Genomic DNA, 24,788 nt, shown 5'->3' with positions numbered 1-24,788 from the left:
CTCTCATTCTGACGGCACCCATTCACTGCAGAGGATCCATTGGTGAGCAAGTGATGCAATGCTAAATTTCTCCAAATCTGTTCTGATGAAGTGAGTAAATTCTCAACAAATTCTTATTTTTTAATAAACTATTCCTTTCAGTTGCTCTTTATTGAATTGAGCTTCTACTGTTCAGAAAGAAGGTAAGTTTGGTCAGCTAACTAGGGGCCTGACAATTTGGCCACCATTTAAATCCATAAAACATCTTCAGCATAATGATACACTATTGATTTTCTTGATGTAGTGGGACTGTAATATATCTCTGCAGGACTTACATGGGATTTTATCGATCTCATTGAGGAACTTGCTTTTGATTTCCTCAAAGACATCATTCTTGTTGACGGGTGCCTCAGACTCAGTGGAGTTGTCCGCAGGTGTGGAGACGGCGGGGGCCATCGTCATGGTGTGTGACGGGTGGGTGACGCCGAGTCCCGTGGGCTCCGGGCCCACCATGGCTTCTGGCTTCTTTTTGAAGAGGTTCCACTTCATGATCTCTGGCTCGACCACTCAGTGACCCTGGAAGAGTTTAACAGACTTGAAAGACCAAATACATATAAAACAGAACATATATTGACGTCTGGAATGATTTTTGATCTTAAGGATGATAAGAACAAATGTAGCCTTCAAAAACATCAGCGCACTATCATCTTTTACGTAGGAAGTCTGCAGCATTAAAAAAAAAAACTCAGGTGCAATTTTCACAGTATATTTATTATTATGAGAAACTTCAAACCAAGAGCTTCTTGAATAAAAAACAAATAAGCAAACAAGGCTGAGACCTCTCAGAAGCGTCGCGGGCAGCTCTTTTTAATAACGAAATGGATGGCCTTGCATTTAAATAATGAAAGGGAGAAATAAAGCGACAGAGCTTCAGGCCTTTAAAGGAGGCAGTGCAAGATAAACGACAGAACACTGCACGGCAGGACAAAACACAAGACAGTTTGTCCTCAGATGCCTCAGTGCCTTTGACTTGTTCTGGTTCCTGTAAATTTTGCACTAATTTTCCTTTAGGTTATTAAAACAGGATTCTTCCTCACATTACCTAGAACATCCTTGTATGGGAAATAATTCTGTCTCTGATTTGACATTCACTGCAGCATTCACCTCCAAAATGTCAGATAATATCTGCTGTCACTGCAGATAGCTTCTCACAACCTTGTGAATGAAAACCCATAAAACTTCTGACTTTAAATGAGGATAGCGCTGCTGGCAGGTTGGACATTCTGCTAGATAATATTTCAAATGAAATGAAACAGCAGGACAATGCAGTCTTAACAAGGCGCTCTGATATGTATCGAGATAAATACGTGGATTAAATGATAAATAAAGAGGTCTGAAACTACGTCCTGGATGTATTATTGCTGGTGGATAAACACAGCAATAACTAAACACAATCGAATTAACATGATTTTGTGAAAAATGTATAAATAAATTCTTACAAATGTAAGTAGAATCTTAAAACCTAAGACCTAAATCTAAATTAAAAAAAAAAAAAAAAGTTAAAATATTTACTAACGACAGAAAAATTATGATAGAAATGATTTGATTTACAATTATTATTAATAAAGAATTATTAATAAAATATTAAAACAAATCTTAAATATATTTTTTTTAAATATTAAAAATAATTCATAAAATGTTAAAATGAATTATTACAACATGTAAGTCAATCTCTTATTTGTTGCTGAAATATCTTCAGCAGATGTCACTGTCAACGAGAAAAAGAACTGAAAAAGAGACCGCTTTTGAGCAAGTTTATTTTAAGTTTAGTTTATATTAAAATATACAAGATATTAACAAAAATCACACTACTGAGTAGGTTTAGATTATCGAAGTGCTAATGAAAGAATTGTTTTTAATGGACACTAATGTATTCTGTAAGCTTTGAATGAGAAAACGCATACTTATTATTAGTGGATGACTGATATGGGTTTTTCTATGATTCATGCAGGTACTGATACCTAGAGATTTACTTTAGCCTTGCGATGTGAACAAAATTGCTCAAATGAAAATTTCACACACTACTAATTAACAATTAAGGTAATCAGCTCCCTGCACTGGATAAAAACAAAAGTGTTTTTTTGTTAATAAACGGCAGTGAAATGCACACACGAATCAAAGCGAATCTGCATGTTTAAATGTGAGTATTTCTTCAGTCAGTTAATAGAAATATATGTATTATATATGGTCCCTGTCACAGCATTGCCTTCTGATTTCTACACTGTAAAAAAACATGTTTCAAAAAGTTGTTTCAACTTAAAATAATTTGTTACCCCTCTGACTTAAAATGTTTAGTTTAGTCAACTTGAAATTTTAAGATACTCAATGTTCATTTAAGGGACAACTGGAATATTTTAGTTGACTAAACCATTTTTTTTACAGTGATTACAGCAGTTAGCTACAGCCCCCAAATTTGTCATTCAAGGAGAGCAGATATTTGCCCCAAACACAATGAAATATTTTACTTTTGTGAAACTTTGCTTGTTTTACTCTGACTGAGTGAGTGCTGCTCGATGACACACAATATTTCATAAATAGGCTTCTTATCGCTGTAAAGTTGACTTAACTTTAAAAAATTGAGGAAACCCGTAAAATTATTAAGTAATTAATAATAAAAAAGTATAAGTTAAGTGAATTGTCAATTGTCACAACTTTTTTTAAAATTATTATTATTTACTTGATAATTTTAAGGCAACGTGTTTTCTAAATGTTTTAAAGTTAAGTCAGCAACACTTTTTACTGTGATTTTCAGCATTCTCCTCTTGTATCTGAGCTATGCTTGAGAAAAACAATCCGAAATTGCCTCCTCCCCCGCCAAATGCCAATAAACAACCATAAATACTAATCAATACCAATCTAAACAAAGCCAGCTATTGACTATCATTTGTACTCTGCTCTTCTCTGAAAGAATCGAATGGGTTTGATTTAGCAAATGCACATCTCCCTTCCAATCCATGCTGGATAAATCTTCAAAATGACAAGATCCTCAGCCTTCACGCTTCAATACATGCAAAACCAATCTGCACTATTTAGGTAGCAATCACTGATGATACCAGCGTTCGAGGGGCTGCATTGATTTTGTGGAGTAGCTCGACATCTATCCGCTGTTGTCCGCCGCTGCAGAGCTCACCTGCTGCGTGCCACTGACATTTGTGCTCAGCGCTGCTTTATTGACTGACAACGCTGTGTCACCATCTCTGTTCCTCAAGAGTAAAGCATGTAATAAAAGCTTCCTTTACAAGCTCACACTCCAATAGTCATGAGGAGGCTCTGCCGTGGCTGGTGTGTATAAGGGGCTTTTGATCAGTTTGGGGGGGCTTTGTATTGTCAATTTTCCAAGAGAAAAGTCTTCAAGTGTCAAGTAAAAAAAAAACAGCTCTGTGATTAATTACAACACATCAAACTTCAAATCAAAGCAATAAATAAATCAAAATAACTAACTAAACTCAAAAATTATTTATAGGCTTTGATTAACAAAATGTTATATATTTTAATATGTATTAAACATTATATATTAATATTAGGGATGTGCGCTACGACTAATTTGTCTGTCGTTAAAACGCAAGTTTTGTATCCGACTAGTCTAAAAGCTAGAAACCCCCAAAAAGTGTCAAAAGAAGCAAACTATGTGTGTCTATATAACAGCCTACACTTGAAATACTTCATCTTTGAGTCACACTGTCAAATCCCTCAAGGAATTCTGCTAAAAAATAGGTCACGATTATGCCGTATGCTTGCCTCGCGTTATCATCATTTAATTTTAGGCGGTCGTTAAACAGAAAAAAGGAAGAGCATAACTTACAATCAACAAACCAGTGCATAGTTTATTTTTTCAGATCGGCTGGAGCAACGCAGAAATGGAAAATCAATCAATAGACTGACAGAATTCTTCATCTTCATATAACGTTAGCCAACACATGAAAACACAAGTCAAAAACAATAGGAAAGTTTATCAAGGAATAGCATTAAAACAAATCTTCAATAAAATTAATTATTTTTTGCGAGGTCTGAGGTAAAAATGAAGTTTCCGCCCAGATACGCTTTTAAAAATACCTATATATTCAAATATTTGTATAACTTATGTATTCTTTTTCAAAAGTTGTATTTTAACTTATTTAAAATGTTTTAAATGTAACATTAAAATGATGGTAATCGTGTAATCGACTATTGTTTTCAGTGTCGAATAGCAGGAGCTGTACCGTTGAGTCGACTAGACCCGCACATCCCTAATTAATATAGTATTATATATGTGTGTTTACATTTCAAAATATCTGATTACGTTATAATATTATATTTTCATATTTAGGTTTATACGTTTTGTTTCACACAGCCACAAAGCTTTAATATATTTTATTTTATTAACCTTTGATGTAACTATTTGATTATATATTATAATTGTATATTTTAATTAGGGCTGTCAATCAGTTAAAATATTTAATCGTGATTAATCGCATGATTGTCATGAGTTAACTCGTGATTAATCGTAACTTAATCGCACATTTTTATTTGTTCTAAATGTATCTTAAATGAATACTTTTCAAGTTTTTATTACTCTAATCAACATGGGCATGGACAAATCTGGATGCTTTATGCAAATGTATGTTTATTATTATTGAAACCATGGTCAACATATAGCATGAAGACTAGACATGTTTCGAAGGTTATAGATTTTTTTCAAAGAACTTGTTCATGTCTACACTCTTAAAAATAAAGGGGCTTCACGATGCCATAGAAGAACCTTTGTGTCTAAATGGCTCCATAAAGAACCTTTAACATCTGAAGAACCTTTCTGTTTCACAAGGAACCTTCAGAAGGTTCTTCAGATTATAAAAAGGTAAGGAACAGATTGACTTAATGGTTCTTTGTGGAACCAAAAATGGTTCTTCTATGGCATCGCTTGAAGAACGTTTTGAAGTACATTTATTTTTAAGAGTGTATTAGACTCATGAAAAAAAATTTCCAGGTTCCCATTTCTTCTCTTTCTTTGCACTGAGCAATTTACTTACACAAACCTCTTTACATTTTTGCACACAGGGCAGCTCACTTCTTCTGAACATGCAAAATGTACATTTATTATTACATTTGTTTGCCTCTCTGTACCCACATACTGTATTTTGATGCAGCTAAATTCTCAATAAAACAGTTTTCATTTATATTTTACTGTTTCTGTTGTCAGACAATGGAATGAATATGAAATAGTGACTGAAACACGACCCATTGAGACTACATAACCAGCTCTCCTTTCCAAGATGTTAATCTGCACAAAATCCTGATAATCGAGCCGTCGTTTGATGAAATCAAATACACATAAGATAAAGACAATAGCTGTGCATGTAAAATTGGACAAGAAACATCATTTCTGTGTTTAACTGAAAGCGCCGCTCACAATGCAGATGCACAGAGAGAGAGAGAGGTGTGCATGCGCAGGGAAAGCAAGACCTCGTGCTTGCGCGGCAGTACCAGCGAGTCTCAGAAACTAAATGTTTGGGCAAACCTTAAAGATTTGTCGCTCGGCGCTTTTTCTGAAGGGAAAAAAGTCTCTAAAGGGGTCTGCAAAGTTGCGAAGTTGGCAACACTGTGCATCTCCATTTCTCCAACTATGGGCTAGGCCAGGGGTCAAACAGAAAATGCGCGCTGCATTAATAAAATTAGTGCCGTTAAAATGAATTTGCGTTAACGCCTTATTAACTAAAAAGAAAATAGAAAAAATATATATGCTTGATTGATTTGAATAATCACAAATTTACTGTTTGATCATATCTGTCTATCAATTCATTTCCAGGAAAAACAGATACTGATAAAATATATAATATGTAAGACACTGCCAAATTCATGAAGTACATGCAAATCTAGGCTGATTATGTTGGATCTGAAGCGGCTGAACACTAGAGATGTGATCTGTCTGAATTGTGGAGACAAATTAATTTACAGCTCGCTCTAAATAAGCATCCAAGACACGCGGACAGAACTGGGATAAGCGGTCAGTCGGCGCACGGGGTTTCACCCTGATTATGTGTGTCAGCGATGGGGACACTCTGGATATAGACATACATTCGTCTAGATCACGTCCGACCTGGACACAGAAGAAATTAGAGACTGCAGAGTGAGAGTTTGCTACTGTTGGGGTGGAAAAACCAGAGAAACAAATCCATGAGGAAATCAATAAGGTTAGAAATCATATCTGCCATAAAGCAAATCAAATTATCGGTAAAGCTAAAGCTACAAGCAGTGATCTTTATGTGCTCTGTCACTGATATGCTGTTATTTTATGTATTTCTTAACTGCCTCAAAGACCCTGTTAGCATTCAAGCTCTCCTGAGAAACATCCTTACACAACCAGAGTTTCATAAACGTCTCGTCTTATGAATGAAGACAGATAGTCACTTCTGCTTCACTGGCACAGCCGCTAGCATGACAACTATCCTCACGCAACCCTGATAACATCCATTTACAGTAGTATCTACACCCATGGCAATGCCATCTGCACTGAAGAGCCTGCTTATCTCAGAGATCTCACGCTCTCAACACCTCCACTGCATCTCAATGAAACGCTTAGGAACATAAAAAAAAATTAAGTAAAAAAATAATTTAAAATAAAATTTTAAAAAGTCCATGACCAGACATACAGAATACAGGACAGGATACAGAGAACATCAAAACATGGGAGGAAATATATGTCATTTTTTTGATTATACAATAATAAAAAATCAAATAACGTAACATAAAATAAATTAAATAGCCTACATACAAATTACAGCAGTGTCAGTCCATGAATAGCTGTACAGAGCACATCAAAAAAAAAAAAGAGAGATGGGAAACATATGTAAACTGTGTGATCAAATACATAAATAAATAAAACAAATAAAAAACAAAAATAAATAAATATATAAAATAAAATAAAAAACTTGGAAAACAAAGCAGAAAATACAATTGAAACCTGTATACACATATGGTATCTTTTCAAAGATTTAATGCAGCTAACCTTAACAAACTTCTGAAAATAAACCAACCTGGACCGATGTGGAATTAATTTCAGCAGAGCAAAAACAACTTTCACTCTGCCTCAAATATATGTAGCTTCAATCAAGTGGGATAAGACTAGCAATTGATTTGTTCTTTTGTAGTCTTTTGTACATCATGTACGCAAGATTCTACATCAAGTAACTTGATCTTCAGGGCTTCATGCATTCATGTCCCGCTTCAAAGTCACTTCTGAAATCAGAGAGTGGAGGCAAACTCTTTATGATGCAGAAGGCGAAATGAAAACAACCTGCTATTGTCCGTGCAAACAACTATTGAACAGCGTAAAAAATGTTAGCATGCTTTTTGGATGGAGTCAGTCGGGGAGGTGGGGTCTTGCAGAAATGGGAAAGCCCTTACCAGGCAATAGTTCTGTCCTCCCTAATGGAGCCACCCATCCAAAACGGGAGAGCAGCACAGGCTAGAGCGCATCCCACGATCTCCCTCGCATCCGCGCAAGCTGCAGTCCCCCCACTGCAGCACAGTCTGAATCTCGCTGCTGCACACTCCCCGCTCTTTCATTAAACACAAACCTCCCTCTTTCAACTTTATCTCACAGTCGCTCTATTGCTACCTTTGAACTCTCTTCTGTTCTTCCGTCCTGTTTAGCGTTACCATCTCTCTTCCTGCCCGCTCGTTGTCTCTCGCTCTCTCTCTCATTATGGATTCTGCTCACACTCGGCCGAATGCAGTGTGCTACACCCTGAGCCGCTAGTGGAGGACAATCTCCACTGATCAATATGTAAAATCGTCCACCCCCTCAGGGTTTGGCTGCTGAAATGTTATGGGGAAACTGTCCAGGTGTGCAGCGAAGCTTGTGCTGTGTGGGAGGAAAACGGAATAACAAAGACAATACGATGCAATGTCTCATGTGTGTCTCACGGGGACGGTCTGTAATAAACCAGGAGATGTGCGGTATACAATCCTGAGCGGAAAAACAATATGAAGAAATCTGAACTATGTGCGGCGCGGTTACTGGCAACTATGTGACATTTTGCAAGACATTATGTGTCACATTATTATGGAAATATTCATAAAAATAGCCATGGTTACAGCTAGTCCTGAAATTTTTGGATGAGGGCTTCAGTGCTGGCATGAGTGGTTATAAATTGTTGTTTCTGAATAAAAAAAATTAAATGCAGTGTTTCATCAACTGCAATAGAACGCTGTGATATATCACATTTTTTTAAAGCACAAACTGTTCCTGGGGCAAAGTGAATGGAAGGCAAGATGTTTTATTGCATGAGAGACTAAATATTATGGGATTTAAACCAATAGGTAAAAAACTAGCTTTTACATTTTATATTGTTCAGTGGTTCTTTCCTGTGCAAAACTCACTGCCATGATGTTAGAACATTGTGGATGGCTGTTAGGGTGTTGCCAGGGAGTTTGGGGTGGTTGCTAGGTGGTGTCTTACTGTGTTGCATGAAAAAAAGTATCTGTGATATTCTGGTCTCTAGATATGGCTTGTGTGCCTTCGTCAATGTGTGCCTAGGGTTTTTTATTATTATTATTATTAAACAAACTGCACAATTCAAGGTGTCATTCATGGCTGTAAAACATTAATCCTCAATTCCCTATGTAAAATATGAACAGTAGTAGCAATAGCCAGCAACACTACTAATCAGCTTCTGAACTGTGCAGAAGAGTTTCCTCAGCTCATTTGAGTCCAGACAATGGAAAAAAGGATGAATAAAGAAATATGCATGAATATAGATGGACATGAATGCAAGATTCATTGCCCAGTAGGCTGCAGTGCCCTGTGATCTCCCACAATAGAGAGCTGACAGCGCAGCAATACAGCTGATGTCAATACTGATTATTCAGAGAAATGAACAACAGCGGGGGCAGAGAGAGAGATAGAGAGAATGATGGGGAAAATGCCCTGGCTAGAGCACTGACAGCACTGATGAGGATTAGAGAACAGTAAATTCACACAACACCAGCTCAAAACCAGAAAATGCCCAAATCAGAGGTCAACCGATACAGGTTTTTTTTTCAAAGCCAATGACATTAACTAAAGAGCACTGCTGTTATTATTAACCAAAAGTAAAATTATTTAAAAAAAATTAAATAAACTTGAAACAAAACAAAATATAAATATTAAATGAAAACAGAAAATAATTAAAACTGAAATAATATAAAGTTTAAGTATTAAAATGACTAAAACTGAAGCTATACAGAGATATTGAAAAAGAAAACTAATAAAAGCACATCAAATATAAACCGAAATGGAAAACATAAAAATAACTAATTCAGAATTATTAATGAATGCTACAATAGTATATAAACAATAGTTAAATAACACTGCTAAAGTGAATGATTATTGATATAATGCCCAAATGTAATAGCAATACACTGACAAGCTGCCCACTTTATTCTCTAGATGAGTTTTGACATCAGCCATTGAAAAACCCAGATCATCTGGGAACCAGTGCATAACATAATCATCTAAAAATGGTATATGAGGTGAACACAAAATTGGTCAAACTAAACAAACATTTACTTTAAATTCTTTTTTTTTTTTTTTAAAGATCACAACCTTTCTGTTAACTGGCCAAGCTGATATCAAAAACTGCAAATGCTGGCAGATTAATAAATGCCGGATCAAACTGCAAGAAAAATGCAATTTTGTGTGTTCTTTATGTCACATTTAAAACAATCTAAAAATGGCAGATATCACATATTGGCCAATATATAGCAATAAAACATTATTACCACATATAATAAAAGCTCTGTCCGTTGGTTTTAGGGAAATCCTCTCTACGTGAATACTCTAGTGTGCATCTAATAAGTGCAGAGGTGGCCTGGGTCCATGCATTAATAACACAGCCCAGCCGGCCCCTGCCAGATGGGGTCTGTCATCCCCAATCCAGTGGTGTTAACCCATGCAAACTGAGCTGCACTTCCAGGTACTGCTTTTTCTATGAAACCTGATGTATGTGCACCAAAGCTGAATCACCAGTTTGAGTGAGTCAATATTAAATTCATGAAGATTTACTTAACGGTTAATGAAGGCTATTAAATGTCAGGAAATACAATAACCCTCAATTATCACTGTAGACGTTATAAAGATCATCACGTCAGCCTTTTAAGACCCTGATGGAAGATATGAATTTCCTGACAATACAGACCTATATAGACCACGATAGATGAATCTAGCAGCTCGAGTCCATCTAATTAACCCAAAATTGTAGAAAATGTCCCAATTTTAGCTCTAGAGAAGGGTGTGACTTCATGAATTAACAGTAAGTGTCACAGATTCAAGTGTAATCTTTAATTGTTTCCATTCAAGATGATGAGTTATAATTACATCATACAGTTGACTATCGCCCAGTTATTTGGTCGTGAAATGACTTTGCACTTATGCTGATAGAGTACAGTTACATCAGATTCGCAGTTTTGCACACACTGTGGTGCGATTCTGTAGGAAATAATCTGTGCAGTACAGGTCTAATGTAGTTAACTGAACTTACACATGATAACGTGCCAGATTCTTCTGCTCTCATGGGTTACTCAACACAACCACATTTCCATTCACAAGAAAATAAAAACCCCTTTGTCACTGAGACAGAACCTCTTTCACTGATTGTTACATGATTTATACACTGAAACAGAATGGCTGTCCCGAGCCGGGTGAATTTACAGTTGCGCTGGAGCGTTTGGGTGATGTGTGCCTTATAGGGGTGGGGGACAAAATCCATACAGCATAGTATCGCAATATTTTCCGTAGCTAAACTGTATCGATACATGGACACCAAGTGTCAATCTTTTATTATACTCTTTGGTAGAATAATAAATCAATTTCTTTACAGTCCACTCGATGGTAGTGTTGAGTTTTTTCTGGTGAGGTCAGCTGGGTCACCTTCAGCATGCAGTAAGTTAGTAAAATAAAGATGGCAGCGCAGCATTGCGGAAAGTTATCGGTTTAAATCGGATGTAAGACTGTTTTATTTATTTTAAATTTAACAGTAATTTACTTTGAAAAGCCCCACTTGCCGAAGGATCTGCACAACTTTTTTGTACAAGTTCAAGTTTCAATGTTCAAAATACCTGTAATAGTGCATACCTGTTTACATTTAATTAAGGTGGACTAGATTAGACTGTAATACAAATAATTGAGTTTGCAGGTGCATACAACATTTATGGCAGTCTGTCTGCTTGACAATCCCATTTTTCACTGCAGCAATAAAACTGAAGTGAGATAAACAAACTAAGAAATGTTGCCAAAGTTTTCTTTTGGGGACATAATTTGAAGTTGGAAAAAGGTAATAAATTGCAATATATGGCAGAATATCGCAATATATTTAAAATTGCAATAATATTGTATCGTGACACAAGTGTCGTGGGGCCACTGGTGATTCCCAGCCCTAGTGCATTATTGGTCCAATCAGACAGGAGCTGGGGAAGAATGACTAAAATGGCTTTTCAATATGCTTCCTCGCTCCTCCGTCCTCCATCCTATGACCCGGAAACCGATCAAGCTCAGCCATCTTGATGGACATCTCAATTCTCTAATTGCACCGGAAACAATATGCATTTCATCCATCATACTCACAAAGGCAATTACATTCAGTTCAGCTGGATTAATTGATATAATTTGTTTAGCTCAGAAGCCCTGCAGTGAATTTTCTGGTTCAGGCATCAAGTCCTTCCGTGATTATACCACGAAAACCCAGTTTAAAGAGTATCTACCTGGGTTTCATAAAGTACACAAATACGAGGCAAAGGTGAATCATAAGAATTTTACACTGTAGAACAAATGATACCAACACACAAAACTGTAAAACTTATTGTTAGGGGTTTGATAAAATCCATAATCCTCAAATATGATCAGTTACAAAAGTGATGCTCACCTCAGCCAGCACTACTAATAAAACATTCAGCGTGGCTTCGGGCCCACAGGACACATATGATGCAGGTATATTGCAGCAAAACTTTCAGGAAGATATTCTGTACTTATTTTAGCGTTTAGACAGATGCTGCACATGTAATATCTCATACTAAGTGCAAACGCACTGTAAGTATGCAGATGGCAATGTTTTGCAGTGTTTTACATATTTAATGTGTTCTTGTGTTAATATGGTGACAACCCCAATACTCCATCCATAATGCTGTCTTCTCCAGTGAAAAAGCCTCCAGTGAAAAAAATCCTGTCTAAATCAGGAGAGAAGTATGCACAGATCAAGCACCATTTACAAACCAGAACAGTTCAAAACAAACATGTGGGTGTATTTTGATGCGAGAGCACAATGGCGGATGGAATTTATCACTGGAGAAGGCGATATTATGGATTATGGACTGGTATTTTAGCCAGAAGGTTTAAAGATAAAACCTCTTAATGATGGATTTGTCTCCACAAGATGCTAATTGATGGCCTGGAGTGGTGTGGATAATTGTGATGTTTTTATCAGTTGTTTGGACTCTCATTTTGACAGCATCCATTCAAGGCAAGGCAATGCTACATTTCTCCAAATCTGTTCTCATGAAGAAACTCATCTACAGTTTGGATGTGAGTACATTTTCAGCATTTTTTTGTTTGTTTGTTTTTGGGTGAAATATTCCTTTAAAGCATATGTGTTGTTATCCAGGTATAGCTTATATTCTAGCTAAAATGCTGACAGTTTGACTAACTAACATGCTCAGCAAGTTGCCTTTCAAATTGATGGCCAACCATGACAGTAGAAGAATCAGTAGAGAAAATGAATATACCTAGAGAGATCACACTGTTAGCATTCCCATTTCAGAAGACAACCATGTTTGGCTCACATAATTGCATAAGTATGAATGTGACATTACATGTGAATCATAGGTTTGTTAGGGCGCAGTGTGATACATAAAGATGCCGTGGGGAGAGGTCACTGTAGAAGTAACTGGGACAGCAGGGGATGCACTGAATTATTGATCTTCCTGAGGTCTATTCATACACACTCGCAAACCAGCATGTAAGCAGCTGCCCATATATATTAATTGTATTCAAAAAACACACAAGTTCACTCAGCCTACAAAATGGTTTGAATATTTAATGCCGACTCAAACAAGGGCCTTAAACTACTGCTTTTGTGCAGGAGTCTAAAACAGACTCAAGGAGGTATGCTGGAATTTACTACGATAGACTCTAAGAGCAGAGCTCAGAAATTAAGATCAGGCCTCAGTTTAGTTCATGAGGGTGAATTTGAGGTTTTGGTTGCCTAAAGCCACTGGATGTTTAATTGAAATTGGAAAGAGGAAGAGGAATCTACTGAATTACAATTCAAAGAAATTCAGTACACAGTCAGACCAGAGGAACTTCGATAGTCCAAAAATCAACTAATCATTAAGTTTGACTAATTAAGCCTATTTATTCCCTGGTATACAGAATACACTCTTTTACATAGCCTACTGCACAGTGCACTCGTCTACCGAAATACGCTGAATACTGTTGAATCCATTAAAACAGCTATCAACAAAACTGAATTTTGCTACAAAATGTCCACATTGATTACTAATATTATCTCATGGATAATTCATATAGAAAATAAAATGTATTATTAAAAGAGAAACCTACAGCAGTTTAATTCTGTTTCCTTATATTCAAATTCAAATGACAGTTCAACATCTTACTTGACTCACTTGTTAAATTCAAATTCAGAAACCAAACTGGGTTTAAAAAGCCAATTCTCAACACAATCCTGAATGGCACATAACTTCAGTGGAGTAAGGGCTTCTCTCTGATGTGATCTGGACCAGGTTTTCTCACTCTCCTGCTCTCTCTCTCTCTTTCTCTGCTTCTGCAAGTAATGCTGCAATGCAGGGGTTTAACCGGAAATATAAAGCTAGAGGGCGCATTGAGCGGAGTAATTTATTCACACACACACACACACGGTTCATTAACACAGTCAGCTAGGTAAGCAGTAGTCTGTCAGGTGTAGCACCATGCTATCACTGGAAAAGCACAGATGGCATATACTTCCTTTTGAAACAGGAAGTTGGGTCTGTTTTCACGGAAAATAAAAATACATTTTAAATCTGTAAATATGCTTAAAGTTAATATTAGTACACTAGCATATCAATGGAATATGATGTATAAAGAAACAAAAAGTCCTTCTAGTTTTCTGCACAAGTTTCCATGCTGCAAGTCTTCGAGCAGTGCCCTATTATAATATCCATTACTTCAAAATCAAACACAGATCTGCCACACTCTCTGAGGTCATTTAGTATTAGTATTCATGTAATTAATTTCACACCTCAATATGGTGTGCTTGTACCAAAGTAGCATCGCATGCCCTCTGAAAAAATGGGAAATGGCTGTCAGAAACCAAGTCAAATACAGTGCAAGTACAACGTTCCATTATGAGTCAGCATCAGTGGGTTTGCATGACATTTTTATTACTCTGAACTATAATTGAATCTGTATGAAAAGCTGAAGAGCTTCATTCACTCTCGGCCACTAGAGTGCTGCTTTTATCGAGAGAATACTTTTGCATCTATTACGCTGCAGCACAACCAGGCATTGTTTCTTAATCAAAGCAGTTAGATTCGATAAGCCTCCACTCCACAATTCAGCCACAGGATTATCCTGTTTCATGGCAGGGTTAAATTAATAGATTAGCTGTTAAAACATAGATTCTATCTCATAAAAATGATCAGGTATCAATTCACCCTTAATAAATAATGTAATAAATCAGTTTATATTCATTCAAACATTTCAATACAAAAGTCTATTTAATCACACACACAAATGCAAAATTTAAACACATTTTCATAATTCCAATTATCAAATGTTATTCTCATCAGATAAAAAGCCTTTCTTTTTGAATCACAGTATTGAGCATATTTTTAAAACATTTTCTTTAAGTAAAATACTAGGCTATATATTATTTCTGCCTTTTGATTATGGGGTGGATGTTATGTCAAAGCTCAAACGCTTTCACCTCGATGTGTAATAATTACACACTCTTCATCAGAATGTGACTAGACAGATTGGCCTGAGCCCATTTGCTCTAATTAACCACATCATCAATAATTGGGCTTTCTATTTCAATTACTCTTCAGCTTAAAGATGCATTGCAGAGCAAATCAGGAAATATCCAACCACGGCTAATAAATATACTTTTATAAATACCTTTTCAGATGCAAACATGTTTATAATTACATGATTTTCAAACATCATTGTCTATAAAGAGTTGGGTTTCTTCCTTCATCTTTTTCCTTTCACCTGTTCATGGTGGTATTGAAGCACACTTATCTGTGAAGCTGCTTTGTATTATGAAAAAAGCTAAACATTTTACATGTGGATGCATTCAACTTAAACAGTCATCCATTGCCCAATTATGTAAATCAATACAGAAGATTTAATGACATGTTTTGTTAAACAAAGAGCTGTACAAAAACATGCTCTTATAGAATTTGAGCATTACTACCAGTCAAAACTCAAAGAAGCGGCATGATATGCAAATACTGAACTGTAATTTCAACGGCCAACAACATGCAAATCTGTATACAAATGAATTCCGGAAATGTTGGGACATTTTTTAAAGGCAGCAGCTATTTGAAGCTGCAGCTAAGTGAAAATAGCAGTATTTTTTAACGATATGCTGTTTACACTAAGTGCAAATAGCTATAGATTTTATTTACACTGTTAAAATAGCAAGATTTTCTGCTATTTATACTACTTATTGCAAATAGTGGCAATTATCTGCACCTCAGTATTGTAGTACATTATAAAACAGTACGCAATAATAACGTATTGAGTGTAAATTATAGTTTGAATTTAAATTAGGCTATTAAATGGATGCCACCTTCTTGGGACAATAAAAGCCCTCCCTACACCTACCCTAACCCTACCCCAGTGGTTCCCAACCTTTTATTCAGGGGACCCCTATTTTAACATTTAGTTTTTTCACCGACCCCCATAACATGTACGACATATAAAAAAAAAAGTTTTGACAAAAAAGTTTTAAAATGATAAACCTTACATTTCATACTTAAAACCATTTATAAGAAAAGAGATGAATCAAAATGATGAATGATTATAGGTGATTATATTATTTTATCAGATTTTTTGAACATTAGGTCATTTTCATCCACCGGTTAAAATGTACAACTGTGCATAAAAAAATTTGTTAAAGGAATAGTTACCCCAAAAATAAAAATTCTGTCATCTGTCTGTCAATTCTGTCATAATGTTTTATTTTTATACCATCGTTTACTCAAGAGTTGTTTTAAACGTGAGTGAGTTTCTTTCTTCTGCTGAACATAAATACTATTTTGAAGAACATGGAAAACCAAACAGTTGCTGGTCCCCATTGACTTCCATATGATTTTTTCCTACTATCAAATTCAATGTGGACCAGCAACTGTTTGGTTACCCCCATTGTTCAAAATATCTTCTTTTGTGTTCAGCAAAAGAAATAAATTAATACAGGTTTGGGACATCATGTGAGTGAGTAAATAATGACAGAAATTAAATTGTATGGTGAACTATCCCTATAATGACAGTCGGCAGCATGTTCAGTACTGTCCCTTTAAGACCGGCACGCATCTACAGACACGTATCCATTTTTCTCTCAACGGTTTACTTTTATATTAGACATAACCAACTGAGTCTATATGTAAACCTTGTGTGTTTTGACAGTAGCCTATTAGCACAAAAGATTTCAATGCGCGTGCTTCTGGTGTAATATTACACTAAGTGAAAATAGCAGGATGTTGTGCTATGTATACTACTTGTTGCAAATAGTGGCAATTATCTGCACCCCAGTATTGTAGTAAAAAAAAAAGTATGCAATAATAACGTACTGAGTGTCAATTATAATTTTAATTCAAATGGATGCCACCTTATTGGTACAATAAAGCCCTCCCTACAGCTATCCTAACCCTACCCGATACTTCATTTTCAACTTTTTGATTATCTCCTTCATCTTTATTGAAAATAAATGCCTTTCCGATGAGATACGAGATTTGAAAAGAGAGAAAAAAAAAGTTTGGCAAAAGGCGGGATCGAACCCGGGCCGATCGCGTCCAAAAACACAATAACACACGATCTACTATCTGCGCCACTGGAGCTGATGCTTCAATGGACTCTGCTGTTCTTCTTCTCGTTCTTCCTGTACACCTTGATTGACAGATGTCTCATTCAGTCAGCGGTGAGTAATCTATTCCCAAACCAATGGCGCTGTCTCAAACTATACCTACCTCTTCCAGTTTGACTGATTTGTCGATGTGTTTTCTGACTTGTTATAATGTTTTCGGAATTGTTGTTGTGTTTTCTGAATTATTTTGTTTTTTAGATTTGCATTTGCGTTTGTAATTTGTTATTTTGTTTTCAGAATCGTGATTTCTTTTGCACTTCTCGGCCACCTTAATTTTGAGACCCATCAAATTTGGTTATTGAGTTAATTTTGTGCATAAAATGGTCAAATTTCTCAGTTTAAACATTTATCTGTGTTCTATTGTGAATAAAATATTGGCTCATGTGATTTAAAATTCTTTTGGTTTTCATTTTATTCAAATTTAAAAAACGCCCCAACATTTCTGGAATTCGGGTTGTATAAAATGTAAAGTTCCAAGATTTTATCAGGTCAGTTGCATGCTGATTTTCACAAGGACTGTTATTTTATGTGGCTTATACTTTGAGAGAGTGCACTGCCAGATGATTGCTAAGTGGTTACTTACTGGCCCAAGCTAAAAATGAAAAAATCCTAGTAAACAATAATCTCTTTGCTATAAATGATTGGATAAATGAAGGCATTCCAGATTGGATCCTTTCATAAACACTCAACACACGTCTGGCCAGTTGTTTTGCAGACCAACTGTGCAGTTATTTTGATTGATAACGAAATCCATTTCCAAGAAGACTGCAGACCCGCTGAAGGAAACAGATATGCCTTTGGGGAAATTAACTTGTGCGTCATTCTGTCTGAAAAACTTTTGGGCCAGCGTTAAAATTAGCATGTGGTAGCATCACAGTAAGGCTGAAATTTAAAAGGATAGTACAGACATTAAAGGGGTTATGCCCCTTTTTACAAGATGTAAAATAAGTCTCTGATGTCCCCAGAGCCTATATGTGAAGTTTTAGCTCAATATACCCCACAGATAAATGTTTACAGCTTGTTAAAATTGCCACTTTTAGGGTGTGAGCCAAAACGCGCTGAATTTGAATATGTTGTTTTAAATGCGAGTGAGCTGTTGCTCCTGGAGAAGAGGGCGGAGCCTTTGCAAATAAGCATTTCACTATTAATACAAGCCTGTTATCTGATAGCTTTAGCTGTTAGCCTTACAGAGTGCCAAGAAGTTGGTATTAATTCCTAAACATATAGGGGACGGGATATGTTCATTAGTGCATCCCAAAACACAACACAAAGCCTCTTTGGTGCTGACATTGTATATAACTCCAGTAATGGCAGATCGCAGCTTCTCTGTGTGTATGCTAATAGGACAGAGAGCATCACAAATGGGCGGGACTTTTTCCCCTCGGTGACGTGAACAGAGGGAGAATCTGAAACAGCTCATCTGGAGAGACTATTTATGATTTATTGGTTTTATAAAAAAATTAGTTGGTGGATTTTTTTCATTATAGGCTGGTTGTTTTCACACACTGCGGCCACACAACTGTGTTCAAACAGCTTATAAAAAGTGATTTTTGCATAATAGGTCCCCTTTAATAAAATTCAAGACATAATTTACTCCCCCTCATTTATTTCCAAACCTTTATGACTTTCTTTCTTCTGCAAAACACAAAAGGAGAAACTCTAAATTTGACTTACGAATTACAATGAATGGTAAATTAAGTTTTAAACCTTCAAAAAGAACTCAAGAGTACCATAAAAGTAGCTCAAGCCGGTCCTTTAAAGCCATATGATACTGTATGGAAGCCCATTTCCACCACAGAAAAGAAAAATGAAAAAAGAGATAATTGCAACCTTTTAGTTATAAATTCGCAATCTTAATTTTATATCTTCCATTTCTGACTTTTTTCAAAAAAAAAAAAAAAAAAAAAAGAGTCAGAATTGTGAGATATAAACTCAGAATTGCAAGAAAAATAGTTGCAATAACTTTTTTATTTTTTTATTCCATGGCAGAAATGGGCTTCCATAATATCAGGGGTGCAAACTCATCAGGGGTGAAAAAGGTGCCCACCCCCAAGGCAAGTTAATTCACAGCACATTTCACACACAATGGCAAGTCAAACTGCTTTATAGGGAGAAAATGGTACACATTTTTTTGTCTTGTTTCCAGTCCAAATATCTAATAATTCTTAAATCAAATAATTTTTATTTTTTTCTGAAAAATAAGATTATTTTGCTTACCCCATTTGCAGCTTGTTTTAATACATTTTCACTTAATTTTGATCTTTTTTTTTCTTTCTTTCTGAAAACAAGACAATTTTTACTTGTCTATAAAATGCTTCCTGATTCAAGATTTTTTTTTAGATATATTTGGACTAGAAACAAGACAAAAAATGTAAGAAAAGCATTTTTTGCAGTGCACCATTCAAGGATAAACACCTTTATATGATTAAAAGACGTTTGAGCGACAACTACGGTCTACAATCAACAAGGATTGTTGTTAAGATGTTACATGAACTTAGTCAGGGGAAATAAACCACTGTAAATCTTCAATCCAGCACTCGAATTTGTGAAGCAGTTTCGCCGTCTTGAAACAGGCTGCTTTAGCTATATGGTTTAGCGCTGCCTGACTTGAGCTGAGTGATACTAATATTACTGTACATTAAACGGTGTGCTTTACTTGTAGGTCGAACAGTTCTCAAATCGACTTCATGTCAGAGTAATAGCTTACGGATATGTGAGACACATGTTAAGGTCGAGACTGAGGAGCGAACTAATGTAGCGATAACGAAACTTACAATCTTCATAGCTATCGTAACAGCAGCCTCACGCAAAACAAAACAAACAAACAAAAAAACAGCAGCCTCACGTGAGGTTAACACCATCATTTACAGCAGATACAAATGCATTCCGTCCGAAATATGGACAGTTGCCTGCAGCGTCTAAAAGTTAGGCTTCAGGAGTGAGATTGGTTGGATGAGGGAAAGAACATGAAGGTAAGCCAATCAAAGGCAGAGTAGGGCGGCTCCATTCCTTTGCCAACAGGGGAAAACTCCCCAATTTTATTTTAACAGATCTACACGATTCATGTGAATGACCTATTTCAAGGTGAAAACGAAAGGTGACAAGTTTGCACCCCTGAATATAGTGTTGTTATTGTTAACTAGAACTGTGTATGTGAGTGTGTGTATGTATGTGTATCATATATATCAAATCATTTATTAATTTTCTATATATTTTATGTTATAGATTTATATTGATTCACAAAACATGGCTACTTTTGAATAGTGAAAGATATATTTGAAAGATATTTAGTTTAATTTAAAGATACATTTATACAGAAATAGAGTTGAAATTGAATTTTTGAAATTAAACAAATACTAATAAAATGCACAAAAAGCACAAAACTTGAACTAAAATTAAAATAAATATAAAAGCTAATAGAAAATATGAATAATACTACAGCACATATACAATACTAAAATACTAAAATAACAACTGTAAAATAACATAATAAGAAACAGATTCAAACAGGTTTGAGTAAAGTGAGTAAATGATAGTATTGCAATTTTTGAACGAACTTTCCCTTTAAGAAACGAGTCAAACACACACTCAAGAGTTCTCAAGAGTTCCACAGTTAAATCTGACATTGTTTGTCTTAATTTCTCATTGCAGACGTAAAGACAATGCTCTCCTTTCAGAGGATGAAAATTATGGATGTGGTCATTAAAAGTTATGGGGTCATTTGTTTTTCCTCTTATCTGACTTGTCATTTTCAGGGTGTTTCACCGCCATTGCTCCTGTCAGCTGCGATCTCCCCGTTAATCCAAACTGAACTGACGACTGCAGCACAGGCAATTTGAACTCACTGCTGCATTTCCAACACATTGCAGTGGCAGTGTAAACCTGATATCACTGATGCCCTTGTCAGAGTTTTGGCATGTTGGTGGAAAAGCACAAATGGCAAGGTTCAGCCTGACGGATAGATGTAGGCAGATATAACTACAGGACTGGATGTGCTAGCGTGATGCAGTTAGTTTTTAAGATAGCATGTTAAGATATTAACATATTAGGGTTCTCAATCAATTAGCCTAATAAATAAAAACACATGCAATCTAAAACAAATTTTCATTAGATTTAAATGCATAACATGCCAAATAATTAATCAAATTATTCAAAACTAATATATCAATGACTGCTGAGAAAATCTTCCAAATGAAGTATTTTAAAGGCATTACATCACGTTTATTCATAAGTTTTCTATATTTTATAAATTTATGTTGAGTCACAAAACATGGCTACTTTTGAATAGTTAAAGGAAAGATATTTGGTTTAATTTAAAGGTACATTTGAAAAACTTCGTTCAAACAAACAATGGCTTAATAATAGTCAGTGTTATTATACTATCATTGACTATTATTTTTATTAATACATTGATTTTTAAATTTTTTAGTTTTTATTAATATTTGTATCAGTTTTCATTTTAATTGTAGTTAATGTTTTAGTAATTTTATTGTTTTTGTTATTTTTATGTCTATATATGGTTTTGATTGCTTCCATTGCCATCATTTGTAAGTCGCTTTGGATAAAAGCATCTGCTCACTAAATGTAAATATATATTTTTAATGACATTTTTGGTTTTAGTTATTTTAATACCTAAAGTAAAACTCAACTTAAAATTATAATTTAAAAAATTTTATTTAATTATTTAAAGTAACAAAAATGATTTACGGTTTTAGTTTCAGTTTGTTTGACTTAACTACAATAACCTCTGCACTTTTCATTTGAATAGGAGAATTTTTTAAATAAAAAAACAAATTAGCTGACAGCAGCAAGTGTTTCTGACTAGGAAACCCCAAGGATAGCAGGCAGTCATCATGCTTTTCAGCACATACTGAGAGCAAGTGAGTCAGCAGCAGACCTTTAGTAAAGCCATAAGAGCAAATTAGCTGCAACAGCACACATTTGAGCGTACATTCAGATTAGGATGTAGTGAGAGACAGCGAGCACCTGCGGGGGGAGTCGTGGCATCGCAGTGAGGGAGCGGGTCTCTTTAACAAGCTGTTCTCTCCTCCGCAGTGCCTTTCTCTCCCCCGCGAAGGTCGAACAAATTAGGCCAGTCAGAAACTCTGGCCCACATCTACGCTCTCTAAAGGCCCTTTCACATGACTCGCGTCAGGCCTTCAACACAAGTGACATGTGCCGCTTTGACCTGCATATGAAAAGTGCTGGAGATACAGGCACAGAAGGGAGATTTTACTATGTCTTCATTCTCACAGAATATGTAATGTGTATAATAATATAATGATCATATTCTGAATGATCTCAGTGTATCTAGATATGCACAGTCTATTTAAAGCCTGCCTGAAACACAATTTCATGTTCAGTATTTTTTATTTAAACTAACAAAAAACTAAAACTATTCAAAATAGTTTTTGGCAATTAAAATAAAGCAGGGGAAAAAAAAGTAAATCTAAGATAAACTCAAATTTAAAAAGTTGGCAACAAACTAAAAATAAAATAAGTTCATTATTTACTAAAACTAAAATACAAATATATTTTTTAATAATAAAATGTTAAAAATTGTTATTTTTAACATTTTAATCAAAATAAATAAATGACACAAATACATGAAAAATTACTATACTTAACGAATACCTTAATTGTATAAATACTATCAATAAATAATACTTCAGCTTATTAGATCAAATATATTCTAAACTGATGGCCAATGCTCAGTTGTCAAAGGGTATACAATAATAATAATAATAATAATTATTATTATTATTATATTTACTACTACTACTACTACTAATAATAATATTAATCATATTTAATGAGTTATTAAAGCACCGCAAAAGCACAACATTATTGTCCATGTAATCTCCACTAAGTATTTTAAATATCTGTATTGCCTGCACTAAAATGCTTTTAAAAGGTGCTGTATGTAAGTTTTTGACTCTACTAAAGCATAAAAATGCCATAATATGTTTGCAGATATTTAAGAAACATGCTAAGTTATCTGAAAAACAATGCTACAGTCAGCTATTCCCCTTTGAAAATGTGTGTTCCGGCCCGGAATAACGGTCTGTGTTTTGGTTTGTGAAACCCGCCCACTGCCAGTTTACCCAATTGTATTTCGGCACGCCGGGTTGCCATTTGGCGGAAAACACAGCGCAATTAATTTCATTCATCGTCATGTGCGCTCGTTCCTGTTGGCGTCGTTAATCCGGCAGCCTGCGTGTGCTTCAAGTCTGAGGAGGAGGGGAAAGAATCCCTCTCCAATATTTTGAATTTGAACTGCAATACCTAGTTCAACCGCTAGGTCAATCCTACATACAGCACCTTTAATAATGACTGTATTTATTTCATCAACTACAACACGAAGACGTGACAGGCGCTTCTGATTAGTGACCCCATGGGGTCCTAACGTGCCCATTTGAGTGGCACACACAAAGTAACAAGACAATCTCCAGCACACATGCATTTGAACAACTGTACGCAAACAGAGAAACACAGAGGCCCATATTTTTTATTTCTCTCACAGGCACCAAAAATAGTTAGGTTGGCTGGTGGAGTTCAGAAAGGTGGGCGACAGATAAAGCTAAATTTTCTCTTCCCCGAACCGGATACAGAGATCCAAATGAACCAAATCTAGGTCAGTGTGAGTGAGTATCCCAGAAAATGTCCGACCCACTGAGAAACAAGCACATTGACTAATCACTTGGCATTTGTGCTCTCTATCTTTAGCAGCAAATAAACCTGCAGTGCTTCATTTACAAATCTACTGCATTTGTACCCAACAAACTGGACAGGATTTTGCTTCTAAGAAAGTTTTCTGGCGAAGTGCATTGCTATATGGTTGCTAAGGTATTCTGGGTGGCTGCTAGGCACTGTAAATTTTATTGTAATTTTAACAGCAAAAAAACAACAGTAAAAATGCTACAGTAAAAAAACTGTTAATTGCTTAATGGTAAATTCCCTTACTCTACGGTGAAAAAAAATTAATCTAATGGGACGTTTCATGTAATGTTACAGTAAAATATAGTTAAATGTACAGTTTTTAGTCATCTTATAATTAACAATGAAAAACCGTGACACTTCACATTTCATGTTTTTCCTAACTTTTCCTAACTTGGTATCTTCTTAGTTTTTCTTAATAGTTATATATGGTATATATCTCGGTATTTTCGTTTTTGTATCTGGATATTTCAAAAACAATTTGTATTTAATATACAGTGTTGTGCAAGTTACTTCCAAACTGTAATACATTACAGATTACGTGTTACTGTTATTTAAAAGTAATTCCTTACCTTACAATATTACTCTCAGAATTGTAATGCGTTACATGACTCCTGTATTACTTTTGAGTTACTTTCACCAAAATATCTACAGAAGTAGAACTTAACATTCTAAAATGACAAAATGTACTAGAGCCCTGCCCTAATGGCAAAGTGTTTATATTTCGTTACGGCTTTTTATTAAGTTCGTTTCGAAAAAATTTTTTGTTCATTAAATAAGTTTTTTCTTTCTTAAAGTAACGACCAAGCGGCCAGCGGCAGACCGGCAGGCTGATCATTGCTTATGCTTAATCAATTTAGCCTTCTCAAATCATCATGACTTTCCTAAAATAAAATCTATAGATATACTAAAACAAGTCAAGCATCTAACAGTGTTTAA

At 35.4% G+C, this 24,788-nt stretch overlaps 1 protein-coding gene across 4 annotated transcripts in view; it reads right to left on the bottom strand.

The window, feature by feature from the left end:
• LOC306879585 (synaptotagmin-2-like) overlaps positions 1 to 24,788 on the bottom strand; it is a 50,167-nt gene that overhangs the window by 15,171 nt on the left and 10,208 nt on the right. For all 4 annotated transcript variants that reach the window (XM_079432638.1, XM_079432639.1, XM_079432640.1 and 1 more), the window contains one exon: positions 315 to 555. In XM_079432638.1, coding sequence (XP_079288764.1) covers positions 315 to 528 — 214 coding nt within the window. In that variant the 5' untranslated portion in view covers positions 529 to 555. The remainder of the gene's footprint in view (positions 1 to 314; positions 556 to 24,788) is intronic.

Source organism: Barbus barbus (assembly GCF_936440315.1).
Source record: "Barbus barbus genome assembly, chromosome: 13".
Lineage (NCBI taxonomy): Eukaryota > Metazoa > Chordata > Actinopteri > Cypriniformes > Cyprinidae > Barbus > Barbus barbus.
The sequence above is the reverse complement of the archived record's forward strand: the minus strand, read 5'-3'. Positions and strand labels throughout refer to the sequence as shown.